Source organism: Barbus barbus (genome assembly GCF_936440315.1).
Source record: "Barbus barbus genome assembly, chromosome: 28".
Taxonomy (NCBI): Eukaryota; Metazoa; Chordata; class Actinopteri; order Cypriniformes; family Cyprinidae; genus Barbus; species Barbus barbus.
The window spans coordinates 7,249,727-7,277,447 of NC_136756.1; the positions used below are offsets into that span (position 1 = coordinate 7,249,727).

The window sequence follows — 27,721 nt, forward strand, 5'->3', positions numbered from 1 at the left end:
TGGGGTTCGGGAGGGATTTACCACAGTCTGAGGAGAATAGACAAACTCTCGGAGGACGGGTGACACAGATTCCACACATAGGTAAGAGCCAGTTTCTTAAAACTTCCACAAACCACGTAGCCTATAAATGCAGCGATTTCGTACAAGAGTAGAAAAGCGGAAAACATGCAGACTTTCGATAGACCACATTTATCATTCATTCATTCATCCTTCACTCACTCAGTCGTTCCGTTTGCAATTCAACATTCGGTCTGTTTAGCATCACACCAGCTCTTTAATGTGAATTTAACGTTCAGCATCGTCTTTTGAGTGAGTGAAATGATTTTATAAGACATTCTTTCGTCACATTTCTTTTAAAGTTTGGCATCAGCGCGTGACACGTGCACGTATTTTGTAAACAAGTAGAATGGCGCGCTCATAAATGGGCTACTTTTAAACACTTTGTTAATAGTTTAATCCTAATAATATTGTTAATTGGGTTTCTTATAATTCATATAATCGCTGGCTTAATAATCACATTTACCTTTTGAAAACACATGGGCTACCTATTTAGGCTACTGTTTCCTCGACCTCAAAACCAGTCAATTTTTCGAAATTGAGATTTATACATCATCTGAAAGCTGAATAAATAAGCTTTCCATTGACATATGATAGGATAGGACAATATTTGTTCGAGATGCAACTATTTGATGCAAAAAAATCAAAAATTAAGTTTATATATTTATGGTAGGAAATTTACAAAATATCTTCATGGAGCATGATCTTTACTTAATACCCTAATGATTTTTGGCATAAATGAAAAATGGATAATTTTGTCCCATGCAATGTATTTTTGGCTATTGCTACAAATATACCCCAGCGACTTAAGACTGGGTCACATATGCTATGTAATCCAATGGCATTCAGATATTGTAAGTGTCTCTAAACTATTTAAATGATTTTTGGGACAACTGTATGTTACTGAAGTTTTTCCAATTTAATAACATTGTTATGTGAGTCTTGTGTTTCTATGTAGCCTAATCTACAGTAAGTGCTCAGTTAGGCTAGCCTACTTTGAATACGTTTGTAGTTTTATGTACTAATGCATTTCTCTGACTTCATGTCATGCCAGGTGAGTTTTTGTCAATTATGTTGTTGTGCATGTGTGTGGCATGTCTAGTCATGCTGAATAAGCTTGTTCTGGTGGAACACATTCACACAATCCAACATTCAGACGTTTGTTTTGGAGTCAGGTTGGTGTTGGTGGGGAAAATACTTTAAAATGACTCATAGTTTGAGAGTAACAACATTTCTGAGCAGCACAAAAAGCCATGACCGCATGTTGTGAGGTGTGTCTTCAGGATACCATGCTGATATTTCACAGTAGCGATATTGTGAAATTTTGTAATGTAGTAAAAAACGTACTTCCACTACAGGCTGACAGTTACCTTTCACTGTATATTACATCAGACATAAGGATGCATCACTGCTTTTCCACATTTCTCTTCCGCTCCCAGACAGTTAATTTGTCCACTGTGATGCAACACCCTCCCCATTCCCTCGTCCCTCTCCTCTCCAAACCTTTTCAGTGTGATTCTGTGTTCTTCATGCTTCATTTGGGAATCACAGCCAGAGAACACCCGTCATTCTCTCGCTCACCCCCTCCTTCATTCATTAACCATTGGACAGGCGCTCTCATTCCCTGCCTCCTCATCATATTCCCTTTCAAATCCTCTGGAATGCCACTTCCAGAGTCCTCTTCGTGTGACATCATATCCTGTGAACCTGCTATTTCATCCCGCTGCCAGAGGTACGGGTTTTTCTCAAAAGTTGCTTGTTTAGGAGACTAAAGGTCATTGCACACAGTCCGAAATTTTTGCGTGCGTTTTTTCATATTCGTCATCCTTTCCTATCAAAATGCATGCTACGGATGTGAAAACGCAGAAAATCGAACCTGATCCGAATTTTTTTTATGAGGGACGTGATTGACACAACGTGTGGTCATATTTATTTTTTAAAGTGCGAAAATTTCAGATGAAAATTTCGCACTGTGTGCAATGACCTTTACAGTAATTAAGAAGGTTTTCATTCCAGTGATGTTATTGTTAACAAAAACTATTTACAAAAATTTCAATTGATTGAAATAAAGCTAAAATAAAATATAAATAATTGATGCAAAAATATTTAAAAGAACGTTAATGAAAATTAGAAATGTTGTCTTTTCTGAAATCAGTACTAAAATTATTGAAATTGAAATAAAAGTAAATTAAAGAAACAAAACCTAATCAAAATAACAAAAACACATATTTACAAGAAACACAAGCATGATGTAAAATGATATAAACACAATTACTAAATCTAAGTTTCAAATAAAAACTGAAAATGTAAAACGTTAAATAAAAATGTATATACTAAAATAATATAAACAAAAATAACTAATAACTCTAACTCAGATTTTCTCTTAAGTTTTCTTTAAATAAAAGGGAATTAAGAGGTTTTCATTTTAAGACTTTCAAATAATAACTAAAATAATAGCAAATAGAAGTCAAAAGGTAAAAATGATAAAAACATGCAATATTTATTAAAAACACATGCAATATTTATTAAAAACACATGAACAAGACATGACAAAGTTGCAAACTAATGCAATTAATAGTTAAAATTAAAACTTAAAATATGAAAATAAAAGCTAATTCAAAACATTAAAAGTATAAACAATACTCAAATAACCATCTCAGACTTTTTCCCTAACTTTATTTATTTTTTAAATACATTTTTTTAATTAAAAGTTAAATAAACAAATAAAATAGACAACATTTGTAGACACACTTTATATGGATATTCAGTTACTTATTAAAATGAATGAATGAATGTTTGAGACATTGCGGAGATCTTTTCTAAAACTCTAGAGGAGACACACTTTTTTTCTCAAGGTAAATTTAAGAAGCATTTGAGTCTTCATTTATTGCCAATGCTGTCAATGAGCAATAATTGCGATATCAAAGATCTTTCAGTTTTTCTTTCCAGTGAGCTTATTCATTTCTTGTGATTCTCCGTCCTCGCACATCACTTTTCGCTCACCTGCATTCCGTCTCCTAACGGTGAGGTTTTACCTTACACACTTGGGAACTGATGTTCGCTCTGGATCCTGAATGTCTTTAGTCTAACAATGTGCCTGTTGTTCTGAGCACTGAGGTCTTCTCGGCATTGTAAGAGGTTCAGACCATGTTGTGCGCGTGACAACTGGGTTATAAATCAAATTGAACTTTGTTCCATACACCTGTTTAAAGCTGTCTTCAGCATGTCTCTGTGGTTGCCAGGACTGTGCTTTACGGCTGCTAAGATGTTGCAAGTATAAGTAAATATAGCTTGAATTCTTCTTTCAGTGTAAGTTTGTTGATTATTTTCAATTATTTGATCATCCACCAGGCAAAACTGTCAGTCCGATCATTTAGAAAAGTAATAGCACACCTCTCAGCAATAAGAGCCCTGCTCTGAGCCGTCACTCATGTCAGCAAATGAACTGTTTCTCCATTCATCACGCTGTTTGTACAGGAGCTCCGCCTGAGGTCTCTCTCTCTCAACTACAACCTGTTTATGACACTTTTTTTTTTTTTTACGACCTAAAGAACAAACTAAAATGCAGTTTAACTGTTCCGCACAGGAAACAACACCGTCCTGAGATCACTGCAAGTTTTACACTTCCTGTGGCCACATGTGACACTAATAATGCTCTTCAGTAATGGACCTGAGTCAGGGTACCTTATATAATTGGACACGACTGAAAACAAGGCTGTGAGGGATGTACAGTCAGTTCAGTGCTGTCTCAAGGTCAGGCATCGCACCTCATTTTTTCTGGAACTTTTTGTCTCGAGGAATTTTTGGGAAGAAATATTTTCAGTGCTTTTTCAGCTGAATGATTGACATGAAGGTACACTGCAGAATATTACACACTGAACCCCTCACAGCCTCGTTTTCATTTTAAATATGCTTTAAAACTCTCCAGAATGCTCAACTTTTGCCGTACACTAATGTACATTTATACCTTATTTACTCCTAACGGGTGCATATGAGTACCTTAAGTACATATATTGCATTAGTAACATGCAGATTAGTATATAAAGTGTACATATTAATACCAAAATGGTACATATTAGTATCTAGAGTGTATATATTACAACCCAAAGTGTATACTATTAGTACCAAAATGTACATTACCTACAGTGTACCAAAAATGGTACATATTATTAGTACCTAAACTGTATATATTAGTACCTAAAGTGTAAATATTAGTACCAAAATGTACATTACCTACAGTGAATATATGTACCAAAAATGGTACATATTTGTATCTAAAGTGTATCAAATAATATGTATCAAAATGTACATATTAGTACTTAACGTGTAAATATTAGTACCAAAAGTGGTACATATTAGTACCTAAAGAGTTCATATTAGAACCAAAATTGACATATTATCACTACCTAAAGTGCATGTACCAAAATGGTACATATTAGTACCTAAAGTGTGTATATTACCTAAAGTGTACAGTCTGTAAGTACATTACAGCACATGCAAGTTGTTCAGTTTTACATGTCAAAATAGTTTTTGTGTAGATAAACCTATAAAACACATTTGTCTCATCTCTGCTCTTAGTGAGTTGTTGATATCTGCTGTGTTGGTGTCTGAGAGCTTGAGTTTTCTTCAGCGACGGAGGCTGTAAATCTGTAGGTCTTTCTTTGAAACGCGCTTTTAGTTCATTTAGCACCAGTTTGAGTAATAGCCCCTGTCGCTCTCTCCCCTCTTTGTTCTGTTTAAGTTCCCAAGTGAGTGCCAGAAACACACAATAGTGCCTGTCTACCTCTGACAATGGTCCTTATGAATGAATGAGGGAGAGAGGGAGAGAAAGAGAGAGGTCTGTCCTCATCTGTGATGCGTAATCATTTTCAGATGTCATCTCTGCTAAATCCATTTATCTCCAGCTTTTGTGGACCTGTGACAGAGATGCTCAGATGAAAGGGATTTCCCTGTTTACTGTTGTGTTGCTTTAACTCTTGCCTCTAAAGTGACCACACGTGGGGTTTAGAAGACCCTTCCAATTTAGATTTTTTTTTTTTCTTTTTGTCTTTGTTAATCTGTCTTTGTTAATCTGCAAAAAAGCATGGCTCTACTGTGTAAAAAAACTTTTATTAAGCAGAAACACATTAAAGTAGAAACACATTAAAGTGACAGACATTTATAATGTTAGAAAAAAAACTTCCCCTGCGGAATCTTCCTGAAAAAACATATAATGGGTTCCACAAAAATATTAAGCAGCGCTACATTTTTCAGCTGTCTTAAGCACCAAATTGAGAATTATTTCTGAAGGATCAAGTGACACTTAAATGATGAAAATAGCTTTTTAAAATATATATTAAATAATATACAAGACTGTATTATATGTTAAATATATAGTAAATAAATCATTTAAATAGATTAGATGGTTATTTGCAATTGTAGTATTTATTTACTTATTAAAAAAATTATATAAAATTTTTATACAGTAAAATCCAACAAAAAATACTGCAAATCTTAACAAATTCAGACATTGGAAAGGTAGTGTATATGTATCATATGACAAATTATAACATTTTAAAATATATCGAATAATACGTTTTTATAATATAATACAACTAAAAATGTAATATTAATATATAATAAATAGAAAAAGACAGTTATTTTAAATTGTAAAAAATAATTCACAATATTACTGGTTTTAATAAATCAAATCAAATAAACCTGAAAATACCAAAAATCTTTCCTACCTCAATTTTTGAATGGTTGTGTATACGTGTTATATCATATTTATCATTTATATATATGAATTTAAAGACTTTTTGCACATGCGTGCTGTTTGGAAATGTATTATTAAAATTAATTATTTTAAATGGTACTTTGTATAAAATTGTAAACATATTTTACAAAAATGTAATGTTTAATATTTTTACCAACTACTGACATTTCTTGGAAATTTCGGAACTGCTTTAAAACGGCTGATATACACATGAATTTAATTTTAGTGCCAAATAAGGCTATAAAAAAATACTTTTTGAACTTGAGAAATTTGTTGTTTATTATTATTATTATTATTATTATTATTTTATTAATGATTTTGAGTTAAATTATGACTTGAAGGTTTTGTGCTCTGGACATTCTGTTTTTTTTTTTTTAATTGTAATGTATCTTGAATCCTTATTATACTATTATTGTAAATATTTGTTATACTGATATAATATTAATATATATATATATATATATATGCATACATACACATGTCTTATGTCATTATAGAGTTGTATTGTGTGCATATCATCATCCGTGGCTATTATAAACCCCATACACTGAGTTGAAGTTGTGACGCTGGCTGGCTTCGGTGGCTCTAGAGTTAAGTATTCTGGAGACAAACATCACGGCACTTGCTGTGGTGGCATTTAGAGAGAGAGGAGGGAGGGCATTTTCCCTCTCTGTGGGAATACCAATGCAGGGCAAGGGATGATGACATCATCCTTTATCCTCCTGTGCTTTAATGGGGGGAGGAAGTGGGTGAGAGGTTAGAGAAGACAGAGAGAGGCTGTAAATTGAGTCCCGGGAAGCAAGCGTGTTTGGGTCGTCTCATGTGATCGTTACAGATCATCTCATTGGCAAGCGCGTTCACACTGGGGCCTCCCAGTCACCCCATCCCACCACCAAATCAGTGCGACTGTACTCGCTTCAGTGTCATCTTCGGCTGCGGGACGCCATTAAAATTCATTTGCAGCCTGTCAGCGAGAGAAAACACCTCGTGTCATCTCCACCTGTCCTTCTGTGTGTCCTGTGCTGTGTTTGTGTTTCGGCTGCGTGTGTGTCCTCCTTGCGCAAAACTGGCCGAGAGTTACCCGAGCGCCTGTTGTGTGTCGGCCAATCATCATTACTTCCTCCTGGCATTCAGATGAGGCCCGAAACATTAGTTGGCTTCTCTCAGGGCTGAGTGCTTTTCATTCAGGTTTTGTTCTCTTTACAAGAAATCAATGAGAGTGGTTAGTTTGGAGTCACTGCACATTAATGTAATTCAATGTTAATGCACCAAATCATTTCAGCATAGAGTTAGAATAATGGACTATAATTCCTGGTGGTTTTTGTAATGATTATAATTATCTTTTAACATATTGGAGTTTTTATTATAGCAGTAGGTCACTCAAGGTCGTGCATACCGTTTTTTTTTTTTTTTCCCTCCCTAGGGTTACAAAGGGGTGGAACATTTCAGGAAACGTTCCGAAATTTTCCAAAAATTCCAGAAATTTAACGGAAATATTCTGCCTCTTTGCAACCCTAATTTTACCACGGTTAACTGCTTTTGCTTTGTATTGTGTCTTGACTTGATTTTCAATTCAAACAATTACTGAAGTATGTTTTACAAAAAAAAAAAAAAAAAAGTTTTTCTACTGCAAAATTTCATGTGTCTCTGGAAAATCCATGATATAGTATTATTGACAGCACATGTGCTTCACATACTCGCAACACAAATAAATACAAACGCACTGCATCAACAGAAACGAGCTGCAAATACGCACAGACCACACTGGAAATGTTTAAGGGAACCGCAACAAGTGACGGACCTGGCTGGGATATGCTTGTGAGATTTGTTTATTATCATGCTGATCATATAATTCCTTAGCTTTTTAAAAAATATATATATATATTATTAGCCTAAATAAGCTGACACAATACTACACAATTACTGTAAAGTTTTATAAGCTGGATACTTTTACAACTTAAAAAAAATAAGCCTGGTTTTACTATTAAAATAAGTAGCCTATGTATTATATACACTTTTAATATATAAAAAATGGATACAATAAATAAACCATGCTAACATAGTTTAACCATGGTATTTGTGCAACTGTGGTTATACAATTGGTCATCGATGCATGGTTACTACTTTTACATAAACCATGATAAATTTTTGTTAGCATTGTTGGGGTCCCCCTTTGTGGTCTGTACTAATTTGCGGCGCGTTTTTTTTTTTTTTTTTTTTTTTTTTGTCAACTCGTTTCTATTTTTGCAGCACGTTTCCATTTGTGTTGTGAGTATTTGCAGCACATGTGATCTATTCTTAATTTGCATGTGTTTTTTCTATTTGCATGTGCTTTAAGTTGCAGCGTGTTGAGCTCTCTCGGCCACGTCTTCCCTCAACTTACAGTTTAAAAAAACAAAATTGTAGCGCGTGTCAGGGCTTGTGATTGACTGTTGTGGTAAACAGCCATTTATTATCTTTGTAATTATAGTGGAAAAAATGGCACATTTCTAACAGCTTTAATAAGGGTTATTGGCGAGCTGCTATTAAAAGGGCCAGTTTGTGAAAATTGCCATATTTGACATCAATTAATAGAATGACAATGCAGTGATTGTTCTTTGTCTATGGTTAAAGCTGAAACGTGTCATTTCTGTGCCACTATAGTAGCATACAGAATAGTCATTCTTTTTTCTTTTTTGCTGCTTGGTATCATATTTTGTTAATATTTTGAATCTGATTTTATTTTTCAATTTCATTTTAATTTTACTTCAAGTTTTAGTAGTTTAGTTGTTAGTTTAACTTATGTAGTTAACTAATATCAACAAATGGATCCTTACTGTAAAGTGTTGCATATCCGTCTTTGCTGGAATATAAAATAAGATGAAAGATGCCTTTAATGAATGTCAATAGTCACTAAAATCGTTTGGTTACCAACATTTCTAAATATCTAACATATTTCTCAGATTAGGTGTTCTCAAAGCAGGCTTTTAGGTTGGGCTGCTTTTGGATTTAAATATGTATTTTGCTGCTGTGGATGCGTTACAGCTCTCATCCAGTAGCCCTTGTCCTTTTTCATATAATTTAGAGAGATGTGGGAGACTGTGAAGTATTGGACTCTTATGATGATGCTGATGACAGTGAATCTGTGTGTCTCTCACAGCTATGCAGTTTCAGGATTGGTTGCGTTCCCTGCGTTTCACTGGAGGAGATGGCACGTCTGAAATGGACAATCTGAAGACGCTCCTTCCGTCTCTGCCCTCGTCCTTCTCTCTGTCCTCTCTCTCCCTCTCTCCTTCCTCTATCATAGGCTTAGGAGCGCTAGCCTCTCTCACAACCTACTGGCTGGTGACCAGACCTCGACCAATCCAGCCTCCATGTGACCTACAGGCCCAGTCCATACCTGTGCAGGTAACTGTGTTGTTACTACTAACTAAAACTAATATCTATCCAATAAAATATAAATATTAGGTGAGAAAAAATTTAAAGGTGCTGTAATTTTTTTGACTCTACAAAAGCATGAAATACCACGTTTGCAGATATTTAAGAAACATTAGTTCACATACAGTACTTGTTTCTCCAAAAACAATGCTACAGCCAGGTATTCTTTGAAATTTGTTTTGGTTTGTGTGATTTCACCCACTGCCTGTTTAACCAATAGTATTTTATGGGCAGTCATGGCCTAATGGATAGAGAGTTGGACTTGTAACCTGAAGGTCGTGGGTTTGAGTCTCAGGTCCAGCAGGGATTGTAGGTGGGGGAGTGAATAACCAGCACTCTCTCCTCCCTCAATACCACGACTGAGGTGAGACCCTTGAGCAAGGCACCGAACCCCCAACTGCTCCCCGGGCGCTGCAGCATTGACTCTACAAAAGTGTGAAATACCACGTTTGCATTAGTTCATATACAGTGTTCACTACTGTGTGTACACTTGGATGGGTTAAATGTAGAGCACTTGTGCCAGTTCAACACCTCGGGTTGCCAGTTGGTGGAAGCCAGCAAACAAACTGGGTCAGAGATCGCAGATTCTACCCGACTAAAATGCCTTGGCGTCCACAGGAAGATTAAAACACGGCTAAATAAATTAGTCAGTTTAGTGTCATTGTCAGCTGGGCTCGTTCCTGTTGCGTGTCCTCAATCTGGCAACCCATGTGAGGAGAGGGAGGCGGGAGAAACAAACTCCGCAATATTTTGAATTTGGTCTGCAGTACCATTTCAACTGCTAGCTGTCAATATTACATTCTGCACCTTTAAGACTTAATTAGTAACTTAAAAATGTGAAATATTACTTTGGCAGCTTACTAACTTAAAGGAGGTTAAGTGGGAAGTATTGAAGTTACTAAAACTGAAATAAAAATGAATTAAAGGTAAAGAAATATTAAAAACAAAAACTGTTACTAAATTATACTAACTTTCTAAAATGTTCAATTACTAATCAAATACTACAACTTAAATTAAAATTATGTGAAAGGGTAAGAATAAAACCTAATTCAAAATATTAATGAACACTTTAATACTGTATAACGATGGATATAGTGATGAATAGCTGAAAGTATACTTTACACTGTTTAAAGCTGCAGTCCGTAACTTTTTTTTGGGGGGTTAAAAATGATCCAAAATCAATATTTGAGCAAGTACATAACCAGCCAGTGTTCAAAACTATTGCCTTACTTTAGCCCGATTCACAACAGTTACCTTATAATAATGTTTTCTAATTTGAGTGGTACGGGTAGGTTTTTGCAGGAAATTCGAGCATGGCACTGCGTCATTACGCCACGTCTGTAAACATAAAGATGACGTCCCAGCTAGTAGGCTTTCGCATGTGAGGATCCTGCAGGTGGCGACTCTTTTATAGCCTTTTCTCACAGCAGCTGGAATAATTAAATGTATCATTTTGATGGCGGATTGTAATCCAGAAAGGATTATGTGTTTATGAAATGCATGTGAATAAAATTAAATTGTATTCCAGTCTTAAATGCGCTTCTAATTACAGACAGATAGCCTGGGATTACACAAGATTTGTATTTTAAAGAAAACCAGTTCGAAGGGAGCATAGTTTGCTTTTTGGATTAAAAGAATTTCTTAATATGAAATTCGAATGAATTAGACCGTACAGAAATTTTAATCTATATGCTAATACACACTATACTCAGTCACGCAAAACTGATGTTGTTAACATTTAATCATTTGAGAGTAAAGTATAACAATAATAATACTTTGCATGGTTTGATGTGATATGAGCTAACCGATCTTTAGATTAAATCACCATTGGTAGCGTGATGTAATGCTTTTTTCCTCAGTTGGTCAGAACAAACGTGGCAGACTTGTTAGTTACTTGTTCAGATGACAATAGCCGGTGAAAATTATTATTTGGGTCATATATTCCAAGACATAGGCTAGAATCTGTGATTGCGTGACTGACAGCTACACATTCACCTCAAAACATTAGATTAGATCGAGTACATCAAGCAAGATGATTCCGCACCTGGCTGCAATTCCAGGTTTTCAAACAGAGATGGTGACAAAGAGGCAAAACTTACGGACTGCAGCTTTAAATACAGCTTGTGAAAATTTATGCAGGTCTATTGTTTTCACATGATCCTCAATTACATGTGGAGTCAGTTTTTGGCTAATCAAATAAGTCAACCCTACCAAAAAGCTATCTTAAATCAGTTTGAACTGTTTTGCTGGTTTTAGCTGATCTTCTTTATCAAGCTGCTCTTAAGATGGTCTTTCACACGGTTTAGCTGAAAAATGTCCAAAAACTAGCCAACATTATGGTCTAATCAAACTGCAAAACCAACTTAGACCAGGTGTTTTTGTTTGAGTTGGGAAGTCATTAAAAGGAATAGTTTTAAAAGAGCAGATATACTTAGAGATAATGTAAAATCAGCCGGTCATCGAAGCATGTCACCTTTACAATACAGATTAAGACATTTAAGAAAGCGGTATTAAGAACATTTAATATTGCTTCTGCTTTATTCATCGCATTGACAACGGAAGGTCAATTTGAGTGCATTGCATTGTGGGATACTTTTGGGTTAAAATATACTCCAATAATCGTTGTTTGTTTGCTTTGTTTACAATTTTAATATCAATCGGATTCTTTAGGCATAAGTAATGATAATTATTGGATAAACTGTCTTTTTAATGGAGAAAAACAAGAAAGTATAACTATGTACCAATATCAAACATACTTGGTCATATAACACACCATTTAAAGATATTACACACTTATTTACAGGGAGATCAGAGCTGTAGACGCTCCGCTTTACTGCCGGACGACAATCTGCTGGAGTTTTACTATGAGGACACACAGACAGTGTACGACATGTTCCAGAGAGGACTGCGGATAGCAGGTCTGTGTGATTTCTCTCTGAAAGCTTTGAAAACAGTTTGTATAAATATACAGAGAAACATTTCGAGTGACTATTTCATCCATTGAGTGCAGATGAATTCAATGGCTCCTCAGTTTTTCTTTCTTTTCATTTAGCGCAGCGCCCTGCAAGGCTTTCTCAGATCGATAATGCTTTTATCACATGCAGCTTCCTTCAGTGAATGGATTGTACAATAGTTTCTTGGTCGATTGCTTGAGTTTGAAGTGTTTTTTTTTGTGCTTGAATTCATGGAACGTAGAAAGCATTTGTGATGAGACAAATAAAGATGGATAATTTTAGAACAGCGGATATACAGCAAGAAAGATGTCATTTTCAATGAGCTGGTCATTATTAAGTCATCTTATATAGCACTTTATACAGTAGAATGTTTCAAAGCAGCTTCATTGTAATAAACTGGAAAATAACAGAATCAGTGATGGAAACTTCTGCTGCACAGCAGCAGCTCTAAAAGGACAATAGTGTCATTATTCAGCTCCAAGACAATAGAAAGTCATTAATAAACAAGCTTAGACAAGATGATGTGAAGCACGTATAACAGCGGATCAGTCAGTTATTCAGCTCAGTAGCTAGTAATCATGATAAAATATGTATTTGACCACAGTATTTCACAGTTGACCAATCAGAATCAAGAATTCCTGAGTCATAGTAACTAACAGTATTGTGTTTTGTGCAGGCAGTGGTCCTTGTCTTGGCTTCAGGAAACCTGGAGAGCCCTATCAGTGGATCTCTTACACTGAGGTGAGAGCAATGCATGTTATAATGCATTTATTACTGTATAACAATCATGTATTCCAGCAAAAGCCCTCTGAGTGATTTTAATGGCAATGTGATTGTTACAGGTCGCAGAAAGGGCACAGGTGTTGGGATCAGGTTTGCTGGCGAAGGGTTGCAAACCAAACGCACAGCTGTATGTGGGCATCTTTGCCCAAAACAGACCAGAGGTATATCATACACAGATTAATATCTGATTTCCTGGTCTGTTTGTGAACAGTTCTTCAATGCATGGTATTTTAAGGAATTATGTTAAAAGTTTGTTTTTATAATCTTAATCAAATTCACCATTATTTCTGCCTATTTCTATTTGTATGCAACCGCTGATGTAAGACTTAAGTCTTATCTAGATTGAAAATCAGGAATCATTTGAGTCATATATTTAATATTGGAGTGTAGTATTTCTACTCCTGAGAAAATATTTTTGTTGATACCTTTTGAAAATTCAATACAACATTGTTTATGTCAGCTCAGATCAATTAAAAATTTTAACAGGTACAACTGTTGATTTTAATGATGTATTACTACATGTTAAAAATAGCATTAACTAATATTAATAAATGCTGTAGTTCACGTTAACAAATGTTGTTAAGAAAGTTGACCATACTGTAAAGTATTACAAAAATCTTTTTTCATGTGAACGTTTCACTCAAATTGTTATGCTGGTAATGCAATTTGTAATGAAATTAAGTATTTCATCAAATAAAAAATCTTTTTTTCTACTGGTCTAATCTAATAGGCATATTTTCACAAATCGGTTAAATCACTGAATGCCTGTGTGCAACGTCACATTTCCAACACTAACCAGCTGAGCAACTTCCGTTAAGATATTTATTAAAACTGGATGTTTCTAATATGTTGGCATTTTGTTTGTCTCCCCCTGCTGGCTGCAGTGGGTCATTGCAGAGCTGGCCTGTTACACCTTCTCTATGGCTCTGGTGCCTCTGTACGATACACTTGGATTAGAGGCCATGGTTCACATCCTTAACCTGGGTGTGTAATAATAATAAAGTCTCGAAACGATGATGTGATTTACATTTTAACCTTAATAGCGCTTTTTGAGATTCATCTCTCTGTCTCTGATCTCTCTCCAGCTGAGATCTCTATGGTGATCTGTGATAAGGAGGATAAGGCAGAATCTCTGTTGAAGAATAAGGAGAATGGAGTGACTCCCACCCTCTCCTGTTTGGTGCTCTTTAACCCCTTCAGCGCCGCCCTGCTGGAGAGAGGAAGGAAGTGTGGTGTGGAGATACTACAGCTCTCGCAGATTATGGTCAGGAATAAAATTGAACAGTTGTTTTCATTTTGTACAATTTTATGGCATTTTTGTAGCAATTTACCTTTTTAATGACTCGTTTGCATCATTCTCTCTAAGACCTTTACAAAATGCAAATGATCTTAATAAATTATTGTGATTGATTAATGTCTGTGTACTTAATACTCAGTAGTTACTGGACGGTAAACATGGATGCCATTTTTATGACTTCTGAGCTTTGAGATGTGATCCTGTTTTTCATAATGTATTGCCTTTAGAGTCTCTATTTGCTGGTCATAAAAACATGATCACACTGGGAAAAAAATGGTGTAGGATTTACTTTGAAACTATTTTCACTCAGAAATTGTGAGTAAAGTTCACAAACAATTACAAAAAACAAAACACCAGTTACACATTGAATTAAACATTCAGTTTTGAAGTAGAAATACTGAAATGGCATTTGCTTGTAAGAAGTACTCTAATAGTGTCTTATTTATAACTTTATTTGTCACAATGCAGTTAAAATATCTGTATTTAAATGTATTGCAGGATCTAGGAAGAGAGAATTTAAAGCCACCTGTGGTAAGAGCTCCTTGCTTCTTTTTTTCCTCTTTCAGAGTAATTTTAATGGATATGTGACCGTCTTACTGCATTTATTCTTGGCTGACTTGATCTGCTATATGCTCTGCTGCTGTTATTACGGAGTATGGATATGTGCTATTTCTAGTATGCTGCTGTGAGCATTTAATAGACAATTCACGCAGAATGTGTTTTTGCATTAAAAATCGTGAGACACAGTGGTATGCAAAAAGTAAGGTTGAGCGATGCTTTTTTTTTTTTGGAAATCTTTTAGAATGCCAAAATACTTCAAAAGATGCAATTTGGAAGCATAACTGTCAAACTCGTCTAGCACATGCATGCATACAAAAAACAATAGAGAGGCAGTGCACTGGCATTCTGAGTGAACGAGTCACAAGATTTATGCTGCTGCTGCACAAATAGATGTACATAATATCCCCTGTAGCACATCTAGACAGGTGGTGCTGGGGGAGGTGGAGGGTGTCAGATGAACATGATAGCGTGATGCAGGGCCGGCTTACTGTGAACACTGGACTAGACTGTTTAAATGTTGAGTTTTAGATATTTTAATTTGTTTTGTTTGATTGTTTGTTTTTGTATTGGCTTTAGCCTCCTAAACCTCAGGATCTGGCTGTGGTGTGTTTCACCAGTGGGACCACAGGTACCAACCAGCAGACGCTATAAACCTTTATTACCTCATCTGTTGTAATATATAACCACATTATACTGTGTTTAGTTTGTTACAATGACCTGTGAAATTCAAACCCTTTGATAGCCTAACATGACCATGATGTCTAAGTATTAGGGTTTAGATGTGATTCTTTGTTTCATGTAGGAAAGCCTAAAGGAGCCATGATCACTCACGGCAACATCGCCTCCAACACCTCCTCCGTCATCAAGATCCTTGAGGTCAGTTCAGAGAGTTTTTAACTTCCTGTATGTCTGCTTTCTTTTCTTTCTTATCCTCCTTCAGCTTGTGACATTTCCCTTCCTAAACTTCATCTCTCCATAGCTTTCATCTAATCTTCTGTCCTGTTCCTCTTCCTTCTGTTTCTTCTTTAATAAAGACCTTGTGTTTCCCATGAGACCTCTTTCTCTTTCAAGTCCTGTTTATGAGACTCTTTGTTCCTTTTATCTTCAGGTTGCCTGTTAAAATGGCTTCAGGCTGTTTTCTCAAAAATGCTCCTTAATGCAACTACTACTATTTTGCTTGGGAGTGAAATTCTAATGTCTAATTACAGCATTTATTGGCCATTTCAAAATGTTAATGTTATATTTTAAACTATTTGTCATATTTTATATTCACACATGCCAGGGCTACTTTGTGATTCGTCAGGAGGATGTGTCCATCTCCTATCTGCCACTCGCTCACATGTTTGAGCGTATGATCCAGGTAACCCCACCTATTATGATACTCTAGTCTAACTCATTATGACTCGTGTATTATCATTTTATTAATATAATTATTAACTTGCCCTGTCAAATGATTAATCGCGATTAATCATATCCAAAATAACCGTTTTTGTTTACAGAATATATGTGTACTGTATATAATTATGTAGATATAAAGACATGCATATATTTAGAAAATATTTACATGTATATATTTATATTCATATAATGTATTTAATATATAAAAATATTTTTTTTCTTATATATAGGCGTGTGTGTATATGTACATAATAAATATACACCGCATTAAACAAAAACTTCTATTTTGGATGCGATTTAATCATTTGACAGCACTATTATTAACATAATATTATTATTTAATTTGAAAAGATTTCCCTTGGTTTCACCTGAAAAGTTATGATGAAATAACTTTTTTTTTAATGTTCTGATGGTGTACAGTTACACTAATGATATTTGTTAAAAAATGACTAAATAAAATCAAGTAGGTTTTACTGTGTATTAATCCTTAATGTAAATGTCTACATAAATATTTTTAACACGTTAAAATGTATAAAACTACATTCACTTAACATGAATGAACTTTAATAACAGTATATTTACATTGCTGTCAAAGGTTTGGAATAATTTAGATTTTATTTAAATGTTTTTGTAAGAATTCTCTTATGCTTCCTAAGGCTACATTTATTTGATGCAAAATACATTAAAACACTAATATTGTAAAATATTATTACAATTTAAAGGAACTGGTCTCTATTTGAATTTGTGTGTGTGTGTGGAAACTGATGCATTATTTTTTTTCAGGATTATTAGATGAATAGAAACTTAATATGAATAAATTAAGATGAACGCAGTCTGTAAATTAACATCAACCCAGATTATCAGATGTTATATCATGATTCCTAATGCATAAATTAAATTAGCACAAAGTGTTACCTTTGCATTTTGCATACCAACTGAATACAAAAAACACAGTAACATCATACTCTTCAGTTTCTTGTCCTTTTATGTAGTTCATTTGAATCCTTGTTCTCTATTGTATTGTACACTTTCTCTCTTCTTCAGGTGTCGATGTTTTGTCATGGAGCAAGGGTTGGTTTTTACCAGGGTGACATTTCTTTGCTGATGGATGACATAAAGACCCTGAAGCCCACCTTCTTCCCTGTGGTCCCTCGATTACTCAACCGCATCTATGATAAAGTGAGTGCTACACGTCAGTGTTGGACACAAATGGAGAATAATTAGTGTTAAATCACTCTGGTCTGTGTGTGTGTAGATTCTGGGCTCGGTTACGTCTCCACTGAGGAGAGCCCTTCTTCATTACGCTGTGAGGAGGAAACAGGCCGAGCTGAGCAGTGGAGTCGTGAGGAACAACAGCATGTGGGACCGACTGATCTTCAATAAGATACAGGCACGTCTCTATCACATTAACACCAAGCTGCGATTATTGAAAGATCTGACGGAAAGCTGTTGAACTGCCCCCTTGTGGATATATAATGTGTTAAATGTGTGATATGAAGTGCAAGCGGAGCAAAATAAAGTCTCTCTTCGCTCATTCATCTCTCTCTCTTTCTTCCTGTAGGCCAGTCTGGGTGGAAACCTGCGATTCATCCTCACTGCATCCGCTCCGATCTCTCCGACTGTCCTGTCCTTCCTCCGAGCCACCCTCGGCTGTCTGGTGAGTCCCCTCCTAATAACTGTTCAGTATCATATTAAAATACTATAAAGCGTTTTAAACCATACACAAATGTATTTTCATGTAGGTTAAGCAAGGCTTTCCATCATCTCATTGATTTGAAGGCAGTGTTGTTACTGTTCATTAAAACTCTATTAAGAATCAGTTTTGTCATTGAAGTAAAGCTGAAATTAAATAAAGTGTGAATGTTAAATGAACATCTGAAACTTTAAAAATTAGATGTTGCTTTGGCAACTAACTGAAATGAAATAAGTATAAGATGAAGTATGATATAACAAAATTACTAAAAAGTAATGGTATAACAAAATTACTAAAACCTAAACTAAATTTGAAATAAACTAAAAAATAAAAATAATAGCCAACTCCAAATATTAGTAAATAATATGATATTATGCAAATAACACTAAAATAGCACTACTTGGGTGATGTGTGCATATTGGTGATATTCACCAGTATTGATTGTGTTATTGACATTGATTTTATTTAATATGGTTTCAGATTTTCGAGGGTTATGGACAGACGGAGTGCACCGCTGGATGTACCTTTTCTATGCCTGGTGACTGGAGTGCAGGTTTGTGTTCATGTATCTTTATAAGGCTGCTTTAGTCATGAATGGCATACTGTTTATTAGTTTTGAAAAAGTAGTACATAAGGATACTCGCATGACTTGTTACATTATCCAAAATGTGTAGTGTTTGACATGATTGTTTCCAGTGTGACCATACAATAAGCCATAAAATACTAATGTTGACTTGTGATTCAGCAGTTGTTCTGAGGAATCATGTTAGCTATGTCTGTTGTGTTTCAGGTCATGTCGGAGCTCCTTTACCCTGCGCTATGGTGAAGTTAACAGACATCCCTGACATGAACTACTACGCCAAGAATGGAGAAGGAGAGGTCAGTATCCAGATCACTGTGGAAAATTAACCCACCAACCAAACATGGAAACATTTTCTGCAATTAGGGGGAATTTTGGGCCTTATCTATCAGCAATTGTGGAAAGTGACCCGTAACATGGGCCTTACACACTACGTGAGGAACACTTTTTTTTTTTTTTTTTTTTGAGCTGAAATGAATGGACTTCCCTATGTAATTTTAACACTTTCATTGTGTGTTATGCATGTCAGATCTGTATCCGGGGTCACAGTGTCTTCCGAGGGTATCTGAAGGATGAGGAGAGGACGGGAGAGGCGCTGGACGCTGACGGCTGGCTTCACACTGGAGACGTGGGACAGTGGCTGCCGGTGAGACCCTACAGCTGCTTCACATCACTTTAAGTCATTATGGGCTGCTTGTATGCAGCATATATTTCTCCTTTAAAGAGTTAATTCGCCCAAAAATGGAAATTCTGTTCCCTCAAGTTGTTCCAGTCTATGAGACTTTCTTCTGTTGAGTATAAAATAAGATATTTGGAAGAACATGTTGCTGGTAGCCATAGACTTCCATATTATGGGGGGAAGAAATCATATGGAAGTCAATGGGTACCAGCAACTGTTTGGTTGCACATTCATTTAGTCATTTGGCAGACACTTTTATCCAAAGCGACTTACAATTGGGGAATACAAAAAGCGATTCATCTTGAAGAGGCAATCAGACAGAGGAAGTGCTTGTAACACCAAGTCTCAGTCATTGTTCAAATAAGTACAAGCTAGTAAGGGAGGGAGAGAAAGATAGAGGGAAAGAGTGAGTTGTTTTTTTTGTTTGTTTTTTTTTTAGTTTAGGAGGAAGTCAAGTACAGCCGAAAGAGATGAGTTTTCAGTTGTTGCTTGAAGATTGCCAGGGATCCGGCGTTCCGGATAGGGGTGGGAAGATTATTCTACCAGCCAGGAATGGTGAACGAGAATGTTCTGAAGAGTGATTTTGAGCCTCTCTGTGATGGTACCACAAGGCGTCGCGGATGTAGGTTCGTAATAGTGAGTGGAAGTAGGAGGGTGCTGAGCCTGTGGTAGTTCTGTATGCAAGCATCAGTGTCTTGAACTTGATGTGAGCTGCCACTGGTAGCCAGTGCAAGGAAATGAAGAGAGGTGTAACATGCGCTCTTTTGGGCTCGTTGAAGATCAGTCGTCCCGCTGCATTCTGAATCATTTGTAGAGGTTTGATTGTGATTGATAGCAGACCAGCCAGAAGAGCATTGCAGTAGTCTAGTCTAGAAACGACAAGGGCCTGGACAAGAAGTTGTGCAGCATGCTCTGTCAGAAAGGGCCTGATCTTTCTGATGTTGTGTAGTGCAAACCTGCAGGATCGAGCAGTCTTTGCAATGTGCTCTTTGAAGGTCAGCTGGTCATCAAAGATTACACCAAGATTTCTGACCGAAGTTGATGGGTAATCATTGATGAGCCTAACTGAATCATGAAGTCATGCTGTAGATTCGGAGTGGCAGGGAAGACAAGAAGTTCCGTCTTAGCCAGGTTGAGCTGTAGGTGATGTTCTTTCATCCATGCTGAGATGTCCGCCAGGCAGCCTGAGATCCGATCATCTGGTTGAAAAGAGAGATAGAGCTGTGTGTCATCGGCGTAGCAGTGATAGGAGAAGCCATGTGCATCTATGATGGGACCCAGTGATGTAGTGTATGTGGAGAAGAGGAGGGGTCCAAGAACCGATCCCTGAGGAACTCCAGTGACCAGTTGATGTGGTTTGGATACCTCCCCTCCCCAGGCCACCCTGAAGGATCTACCGGTGAGATAGGATTCAAACCAGCGAAGTGGAATCCCAGTGATGCCCAGTGATGAGAGGGTAGACAGGAGAATCTGATGATTGACAGTGTCAAAAGCAGCATAAAGATCCAGCAGAATGAGGACTGATGATTTGGAATCGGCCTTTGCAATTCGCAGGGCTTCAGTGACTGAGAGTAGCGCAGTCTCTGTTGAATGGCCACTCCTGAAACCTGACTGTTTAGCATCCAGTTTGTTGTACTGTGAAAGAAACCGTGAGAGATGGTTGAAGACAACTCGTTTGAGTGTTTTCCCTACGAATGGAAGGAGAGAGACAGGTCTGTAGTTTTCTAAAAGAGAAGTGTTTAATGTAGGTTTTTTTATCAGTGGGGTTACCCGAGCCTGCTTGAATGCTGTGGGGAAGATGCCTGTGAGGAGAGATGTGTTGATAATGTGTGTGAGTGCCGGTAAGAGTGTGGGAGAGATTGTTTGGAGAAGGTGTGAGGGGATTGGGTCGAGAGGACATGTTGTAGAATGGCTGGAGAGGAGAAGTTTGGATACTTCTGCCTTGGTGAGGGGACAGAAGGAGAAGATGGGAGTTAGAGCAGTGGATGTGGTTGATTGGAGGTCCTGTGGAGTTGAGAACTGGTTACTGATTGTTCTAGTTTTGTCTGTGAAAAAAGTGGCAAAGTCGTCAGCGGTTATCAAAGTGGTGGGAGGTGGAGGAGGGGGAAAGAGGAGAGAATTAAATGTTCTGAAGAGATTACGCATGTCTGGAGTGCTGTTGATCTTGTTGTGGAAATGTGAGGATTTGGCTGTGTGAACTTCAGTAGAGAAAGATGAAAGCAAAGACTGATACCTACTCGGGTCCGACGGATCGTTTGATTTGCGCCATTTTCTCTCTGCCACTCTGAGTTTGGTCCGATTCTCACGAAGAACATCGGATAACCAGGGGTTAGAAGGGGCAGCCCGTGCTGGCCTGGAGAAGAGAGGACAGATGTCGTCTAGACAAGAGGTTAAGGTAGAGCATAAAGTGTCAGTGGCTGCATTTACATCCAGAGAAGAGAAATGGGTAGGCGAGGGAAGAGAGGAGGATACTACAGAGGAAAGAAGGGAGGGGGAAAGGGAGCGTAGGTTGCGTCTGAAAGTTACCGGTAAGGGAGATGGTGGCACCTGGGTAGCAAAATGTAAAGTAAATGTAATGAAGAAATGGTCAGCGATATGTAGTGGTTGTACCAGAATGTTATCTGTAGTACAATTGCGTGTGTAAATTAAGTCGAGTTGGTTGCCTGATTTGTGCGTGCTAGTAGTGGTGAGGCGTTTGAGATCAAATGAAGCTAGGAGTGACTGGAAGTCTGTAGCATAAGGCCTGTCTAGGTGAATGTTGAAATCGCCGAAGACTAAGAATGGAGTGCCATCCTCCATGAAAGAGGACCGCAGTCTGTCCAGCTCATCTAGGAAGGTTGGTGGTATTTGGCCAGGGGGACGGTAGATTACCACAATCTGGAGTCTTATAGGAGCTGTTACAGTAATGGTATGAGATTCAAATGAGTTGAGATTGCCTAGGGGAGAGTGGGTAGAGTATTTCCAATTGTTAGAAATGAGCAGACCAGTGCCCCCACCCCGGCCAACTTGCCTAGGTATGTGAGAGAAAGATAAATTGTGTTAGAGAGCAGCTGGGGTTTCTGAGTCTTCTGGATGAATCCAGGTCTCAGTCAAGCCCAGGATGCTGAGTGTGGAATGTAAGGAAAAAGGATAGAGGATAGGAAAGTGTGAGGGAAGATAGAAACGATACTTAAGTGTGTGCTCAGTGTCGTTGCTCGGTGAAAGTCACGCAGGAATAAGTCATCTGTCTTTACACTCGTTGGTCTTCATACGAGGAGGCTGAGCACGACGGCTGAACGCTTCCGCATCAGCGCTCTGACATCAAATAAATAGTCTAAGAAACTAGAGTAAAAACAGCTGTGGCTGGCTTCTGATCAGCCCAGCCAATAAGGTAGGACTGCTAATAGCTCAAGACGAAACTAACACTTTGCACAATCACACAGGCTCGTTCTCAGCTGAGGCACAAATTATTCTAATTGCCAGTAAGTGCAATCAAACCTAAAAACCTCAACGAAAATGCAGAGTAGAAATAGGTAGGAAACAAACTATTCATCAAAATATCATCGAAGAAAGAAAAACTCATACAGAATGACTTGAGGGTGAGTAAATGATGACAGATTTTACATTTTTGGGTGAACTGTCCCTTTAAGACTTTCTGAACAAGACCCTAGTGTGAATGTTTGCTGTCTCTCTGGTCTTTCAGAACGGGACTTTGCGCATTGTGGACAGGAAGAAGAACATCTTTAAGCTGTCCCAGGGCGAGTACATCGCTCCCGAGAAGATCGAGAATGTCTACACTCGCTGTGTTCCTGTTCTCCAGGTCTTTGTGCACGGAGATAGTCTACAAGTAAGTGTAGACACTTGAGTTTTGGGCATCAAGCTTAAACGGTAGGCCTGTCCTGTTTTTATTGCGGTGAAACTCACAGCAGTCTTGTGTTTCTCTGTGTGTTTAGTCTTATCTGATAGGAGTTGTAGTTCCAGACCCGGAGGTGTTTGTCGACTGGGCCAAAGAAAGAGGGATTGTGGGATCATATGAAGAGCTTTGTCAAAATCCTGTGAGCTTTAATGCCATACACAATACACACAAATTGATCTCCCTTCTAGGGGCCAAACTACATTAAACATGCTCATATCACTTGTGCACACACTGTAATTTTTAAGATTTCAATAGTTTTAAAGGAATAGTTCACCTGAAAATGTTACATTTGCTGAACATGTACTCACCTCAGGCCATCCAAGATCTCAAAGAGTTTGTTTCTTCATCAGAACAGATTTGGAGAAATGTAGCATTACATCACTTGCTCACCAATGGTTCCTCTGCAGTGAATGGGTGCCGTCAGAATGAGAGTCCAAACAGCTGATAAAAACATCACAATTATCCACACCACTCCAGTCTATCAATTAACATCTTGAGTAGCCAAAAGCTGTGTGTTTGTAAGAAGGAAAAAAAAAATCCATCAGTAAAGACGTTTTTTTTTTTTAACTTAAAACGGTTCATAAAAGGTTCATAATCCATAATATTGCTTTCTTCAGTAAAAAGTCATCTTGTATGAATCAGGAGAGAAATATGCACAGAATGAGTGCCGATTATAAGTGAAAACTGGTAGATTTTGAGAGACATGAGGGGATGGACTTTTTTTCACTGGAGGAAGTGTTGTTATGGATTATGGATATTTTGTCCAGAAGCGAAAGATAAAACTGATGGATTTGTTACAGCTTTTCACTTCTTCAGACATTATTTGTTGGACTGGAGTGGTGTGGATTACTTGTGGATTGATGTTTTTATCAGCTGTTTGGACTCATTCCGATGGCACCCATTCACTGCAGAGCATCCATTGGTGAGCAAGTGATGCAATGCTACGTTTCACAAAATGTTTCCTGATGAGGCTGAGTAAATTTTCATTCTTGGGTGAACTATTCCTTCAAACTGAATGACATTTCTTTATGTTCTGTTTGACCGGCAGGATGTGAAGAAAGCCGTGCTGGAGAACATGACTGCAGTGGGGAAGGAGGCGGGACTGAAGTCATTTGAGCAGGTAGAGGAGCATTCTGCGTCATTTACAGCCTAATTGATAGCATGTGTAAATTATCACATACAGTATGATAAATGATTCATTCATTGTTTTTAAAGATGTAGAGTATGGAAATACATTTGCAAAGGAAGTCTATCTGGCCAGTGTTTATCAGGGTTGGGCAGCTTGTATAAAATATGCAGTACTACTGTTGTGAAGTCGAGGTTGGACTGCTTTTCAAAGCAGATGAATTTTTTTATGCATTTCCAGTGTAATTCCTGTGGGTGGAGCTGCTTCCATGTTAACCAGGGGTCTTCAACAGGGGGTCTGCCAGTCATTGCTTGCTTTCAGAGTCATTTTTTTGTAAAGAAAAGAGGCAAATGTTCTCTCGTTTTTTATGATTTTATACCAGTGGCTCCTAGGCAAATTTCCAAGGGGGGCAAAAGATGACTTAAAATGATTTAAAATCAGACAAATATTAAAATTTGCTAAAATAACTTACAATCTGTATGTTTATTTTAATTCACCCCCTTAACAGCTGTTTGTTCTCTTTTGAAGAAGTCTTTAAAATCTTTGAAATGTTCAAATCTTCAGAATACAAATGAAGAATTTTTTTAATGAAACCTCAGAGATTTCTGTCCCAACATTGTAAGTCCATTCTACCAAAATCTGGTCACTTCAAAAAGTTAATGAAGAGATTGTGATAGAAGTCCATATGAATCAAATGGTCAAGCTTTCTGGAGACATGATTGCTTTATATTTAGATTAACCGGTCTAATTTAGGCTTTTTCCACATGTGACTCTGGACCACAAAACCAGTCGCTGGAGTATATTTGTAGCAATAGCCAAAAATACACTGTATGGGTCAAAATTATCAATTTTTCTTTTATGCCAAAAATCATTAGGACATTTAGTAAATATCATGTTCCATGAAGATATTTTGTAAATTTCTTACCGTGAATATATCAAAACTTAATTTGATTAGTAATATGCATTGCTAAGAACTTAATTTGAACAACTTTAAAGGCGATTTTTCACAATATTTAGATTTTTTTTGCAACCTCAGATTCCAGATTTTCAAATAATTGTATCTCGGCCAAATATTGTCCTATCCTAACAAACCAAAACCGAAACAAATTTTGAAAAATTGACACTTAAGCTCAACCGTACTTGCTTGACACAAGAACAAATTAGGTTTGAACCTCAGTTATTCTTCATGCATTTTAAGCAGAAGTCTTATTTTTATGTGAAGTATCGCTGAATACTTATCCAACAAATAATAAATCCTGGATATTAATGAATGAAAAACTATTAAGGAACTATTAAGTCTTTGGATATTGTTGTGGACGCTTGAAGGCATTTGTCAAATGTTTTACTTTTATATAAAGTTTCAGCCATTTTTCTTTCTCTTTCTCAGGTGAAGGACTTATATTTACACCCTGACATGTTTAGCGTGTCAAACGGCCTCCTGACGCCGACCCTGAAGAGCAAGCGTGTGGATCTCCGGCGAGTCTTCAGCGAGCAGATCGCACAGATGTACAGTAAATCATCCATATAGACCTCGCACGCTTTCCACAACACATTTACAAAGCCATTTTCTCTCAAACATTTGAACTAACTTAAGACTTGCTAAACAAGCCAGATGCTACTGACAGGAAACTGTTCTCCATAATTTATGATAAATGGTCTCGAAGACTGAAGTCTTCACATCTTTGCTTCTCATGTAGTGATCTAGATTGTGTTTTAGGTCATTTTAGACTTTGATCATTGAACCGAGGTCATACAGGCCTGACGCAGACACTTCATCCTAATACGTAGTTCAGGAACATTTAGTTGCATTTTCCAAGATTTGGGAACCGATGAACTTATTTTAATGAATAGCCTTTCAGTGTCCTGATATTTTACAGTTTTGTAAGTTGCACCTCTAAAGAACAATCTGTATGAATTGCAATGCTTTTTCATTTGTTGTGTTGACAGATGAAATGACTGTAAATGTTTGACTAATTGCAGCTGATAGGGATGTACTGTATTTTACTTCATTTTATTGACAGAGGAATAAAGACAATGCCTTATAACAGTTTTTCCATTTCATACCACTCACAGCTCTGACAAAATCAGCTGTTGCTGAAGCACAGATCTGATTGGTTCATGTGGATGTCATTCAGGAAACTTTGTTCTGTGGTAAAAGGCATTAGGATGGTTATCTGGGGGCTGGCAAGAAGTCAGACTAACTGATATAAACCTGTTTTACGAAACCGGCCCCAGGAATGTTAAAACATTGTTTAATGCTTACATTAAGTTGCTTGGTCGATGCTTTATCCAAAGGTACTTGCACTGAATTTGTTTACAATGGACCATAGAGAGCAACATAACCTACTCTGAAGGCACATTTGAAATATTAAACCGAAACAATCTTTTGTTTATACAATCAAGGCTCTTCCAGTTTAAAAACTTCACTATATAGTGATTGTCAGTAACTGATGCTATTCACAACATCGACATAAATGAGATGAAAATGTGCGGCTTAAATAATTGGCCCTTGTGTATTATGGCTGTAAGACTACTGGTAAATGTATATAAACCGGTCTTTCCTTCATTACAAACACAATGAGCACAAAAACAGGTCAGATACAAAAAAATAGAAAAAGATTAAATGTTTCACACGTGTCAGTAGAGGGAGGCAGAGTATCATTTAAATGCATGTAGTTCCTCACAGAGTCCACCCCAGACTAGCATGATTTCTGTTAATTGACACTCTCACTGTAACATTATTCAAGATATCAATTCTCTGCACTATTCCAGTGTTACACTATTTTTTTGAAGATACTTGAAAAAGCATTAAAAAAATAGCTGAAGATGATACTGCTGTAGTGTTTGAACTACGGAAAACAAATAATGCACATGTATAAAAAACTAAGCTTTAGCATATTGCAATTTGAATATTAATTTGGCCTGTGGTGAATGGGAGAGATACGCATGTAAATTATCTGTTAGAAATTCAACCGTTGGTCAGTTCTAGAACTATCAAGACTAGAAAAACAAAACAGGAAGTTTGATCAACAAAAAGTAACAGGAAAAAAGAAAAGGTAATTAATTCCAGCTGAGAATCTAAACTTGATGCTAATATGAGAATCTGAACACGCTTAAAAACTCCTGTTAAAAGGTTTTACAGTATCATTAGTGTTTTCTGATGGCTTCATCTGTCAAAAGATATTCAAAACAAGACTTCTACGTTATCAACAAAAAAATAACAAACAAAAAAAGAGAAATAAATTAAATGTTGACGTGACTTCATTAAAACGTCAGAGTAAGACGTGGGTAACAGGATGTTTTCCGTCTCAGTCGTCGGCCACGATGGACAGCGCGCGCAACTCGTTCAGTTTGGCCTCGTTCTCTTGCTTTCTCTGTTCATCTGTCAAACCGCCCTGATCAATCTGATCCGTCAGTTCAGTGAAGATCTTGTGCATCTCTGTAAAATAGGCCACCTGACAGAAAACAAAAGGAAAGACAGGTCAAAACACACTTTTTTCCCCTTAAGAAAGACATTTCAAACAGG

General features: G+C 37.0%; 2 protein-coding genes across 3 annotated transcripts in view; one reads left to right on the plus strand and one right to left on the minus strand.

Moving 5' to 3' along the window:
- Positions 1-26,272, plus strand: LOC306848144 (long-chain-fatty-acid--CoA ligase 6-like). The gene is made up of 21 exons (XM_079382512.1): positions 1-81; positions 8,952-9,199; positions 12,033-12,147; positions 12,860-12,924; positions 13,026-13,127; positions 13,851-13,950; positions 14,052-14,230; positions 14,762-14,794; positions 15,401-15,452; positions 15,627-15,700; positions 16,107-16,184; positions 17,267-17,401; positions 17,478-17,612; positions 17,784-17,879; positions 18,396-18,468; positions 18,706-18,794; positions 19,025-19,141; positions 22,857-23,000; positions 23,107-23,208; positions 24,118-24,189; positions 25,583-26,272. Exons 2-21 carry the CDS (start codon positions 8,954-8,956, stop codon positions 25,721-25,723), a joined length of 2,148 nt encoding a protein of 715 aa, XP_079238638.1. The 5' UTR covers positions 1-81; positions 8,952-8,953; the 3' UTR covers positions 25,724-26,272.
- Positions 26,017-27,721, minus strand: part of bin3 (bridging integrator 3) — a 61,806-nt gene continuing 60,101 nt past the window's right edge. Inside the window, exon 9 of one of the 2 annotated variants that reach the window (XM_079382513.1) lies at positions 26,017-27,650. In XM_079382513.1, coding sequence (XP_079238639.1) covers positions 27,504-27,650 — 147 coding nt within the window. In that variant the 3' untranslated portion in view covers positions 26,017-27,503. The remainder of the gene's footprint in view (positions 27,651-27,721) is intronic. The other variant, XM_079382514.1, reaches the window with a different exon arrangement.

Excerpts from the sequence above, each read along its gene's own strand:
- LOC306848144 (XM_079382512.1), top strand. The coding sequence starts at position 8,954 with ATGCAGTTTCAGGATTGGTTGCGTTCCCTGCGTTTCACTGGAGGAGAT. Across the intron at positions 13,128-13,850 it reads TTGCCCAAAACAGACCAGAG|TGGGTCATTGCAGAGCTGGC; the intron begins GTATATCATACA and ends TGCTGGCTGCAG. Across the intron at positions 18,469-18,705 it reads GCCTGGTGACTGGAGTGCAG|GTCATGTCGGAGCTCCTTTA; the intron begins GTTTGTGTTCAT and ends GTTGTGTTTCAG.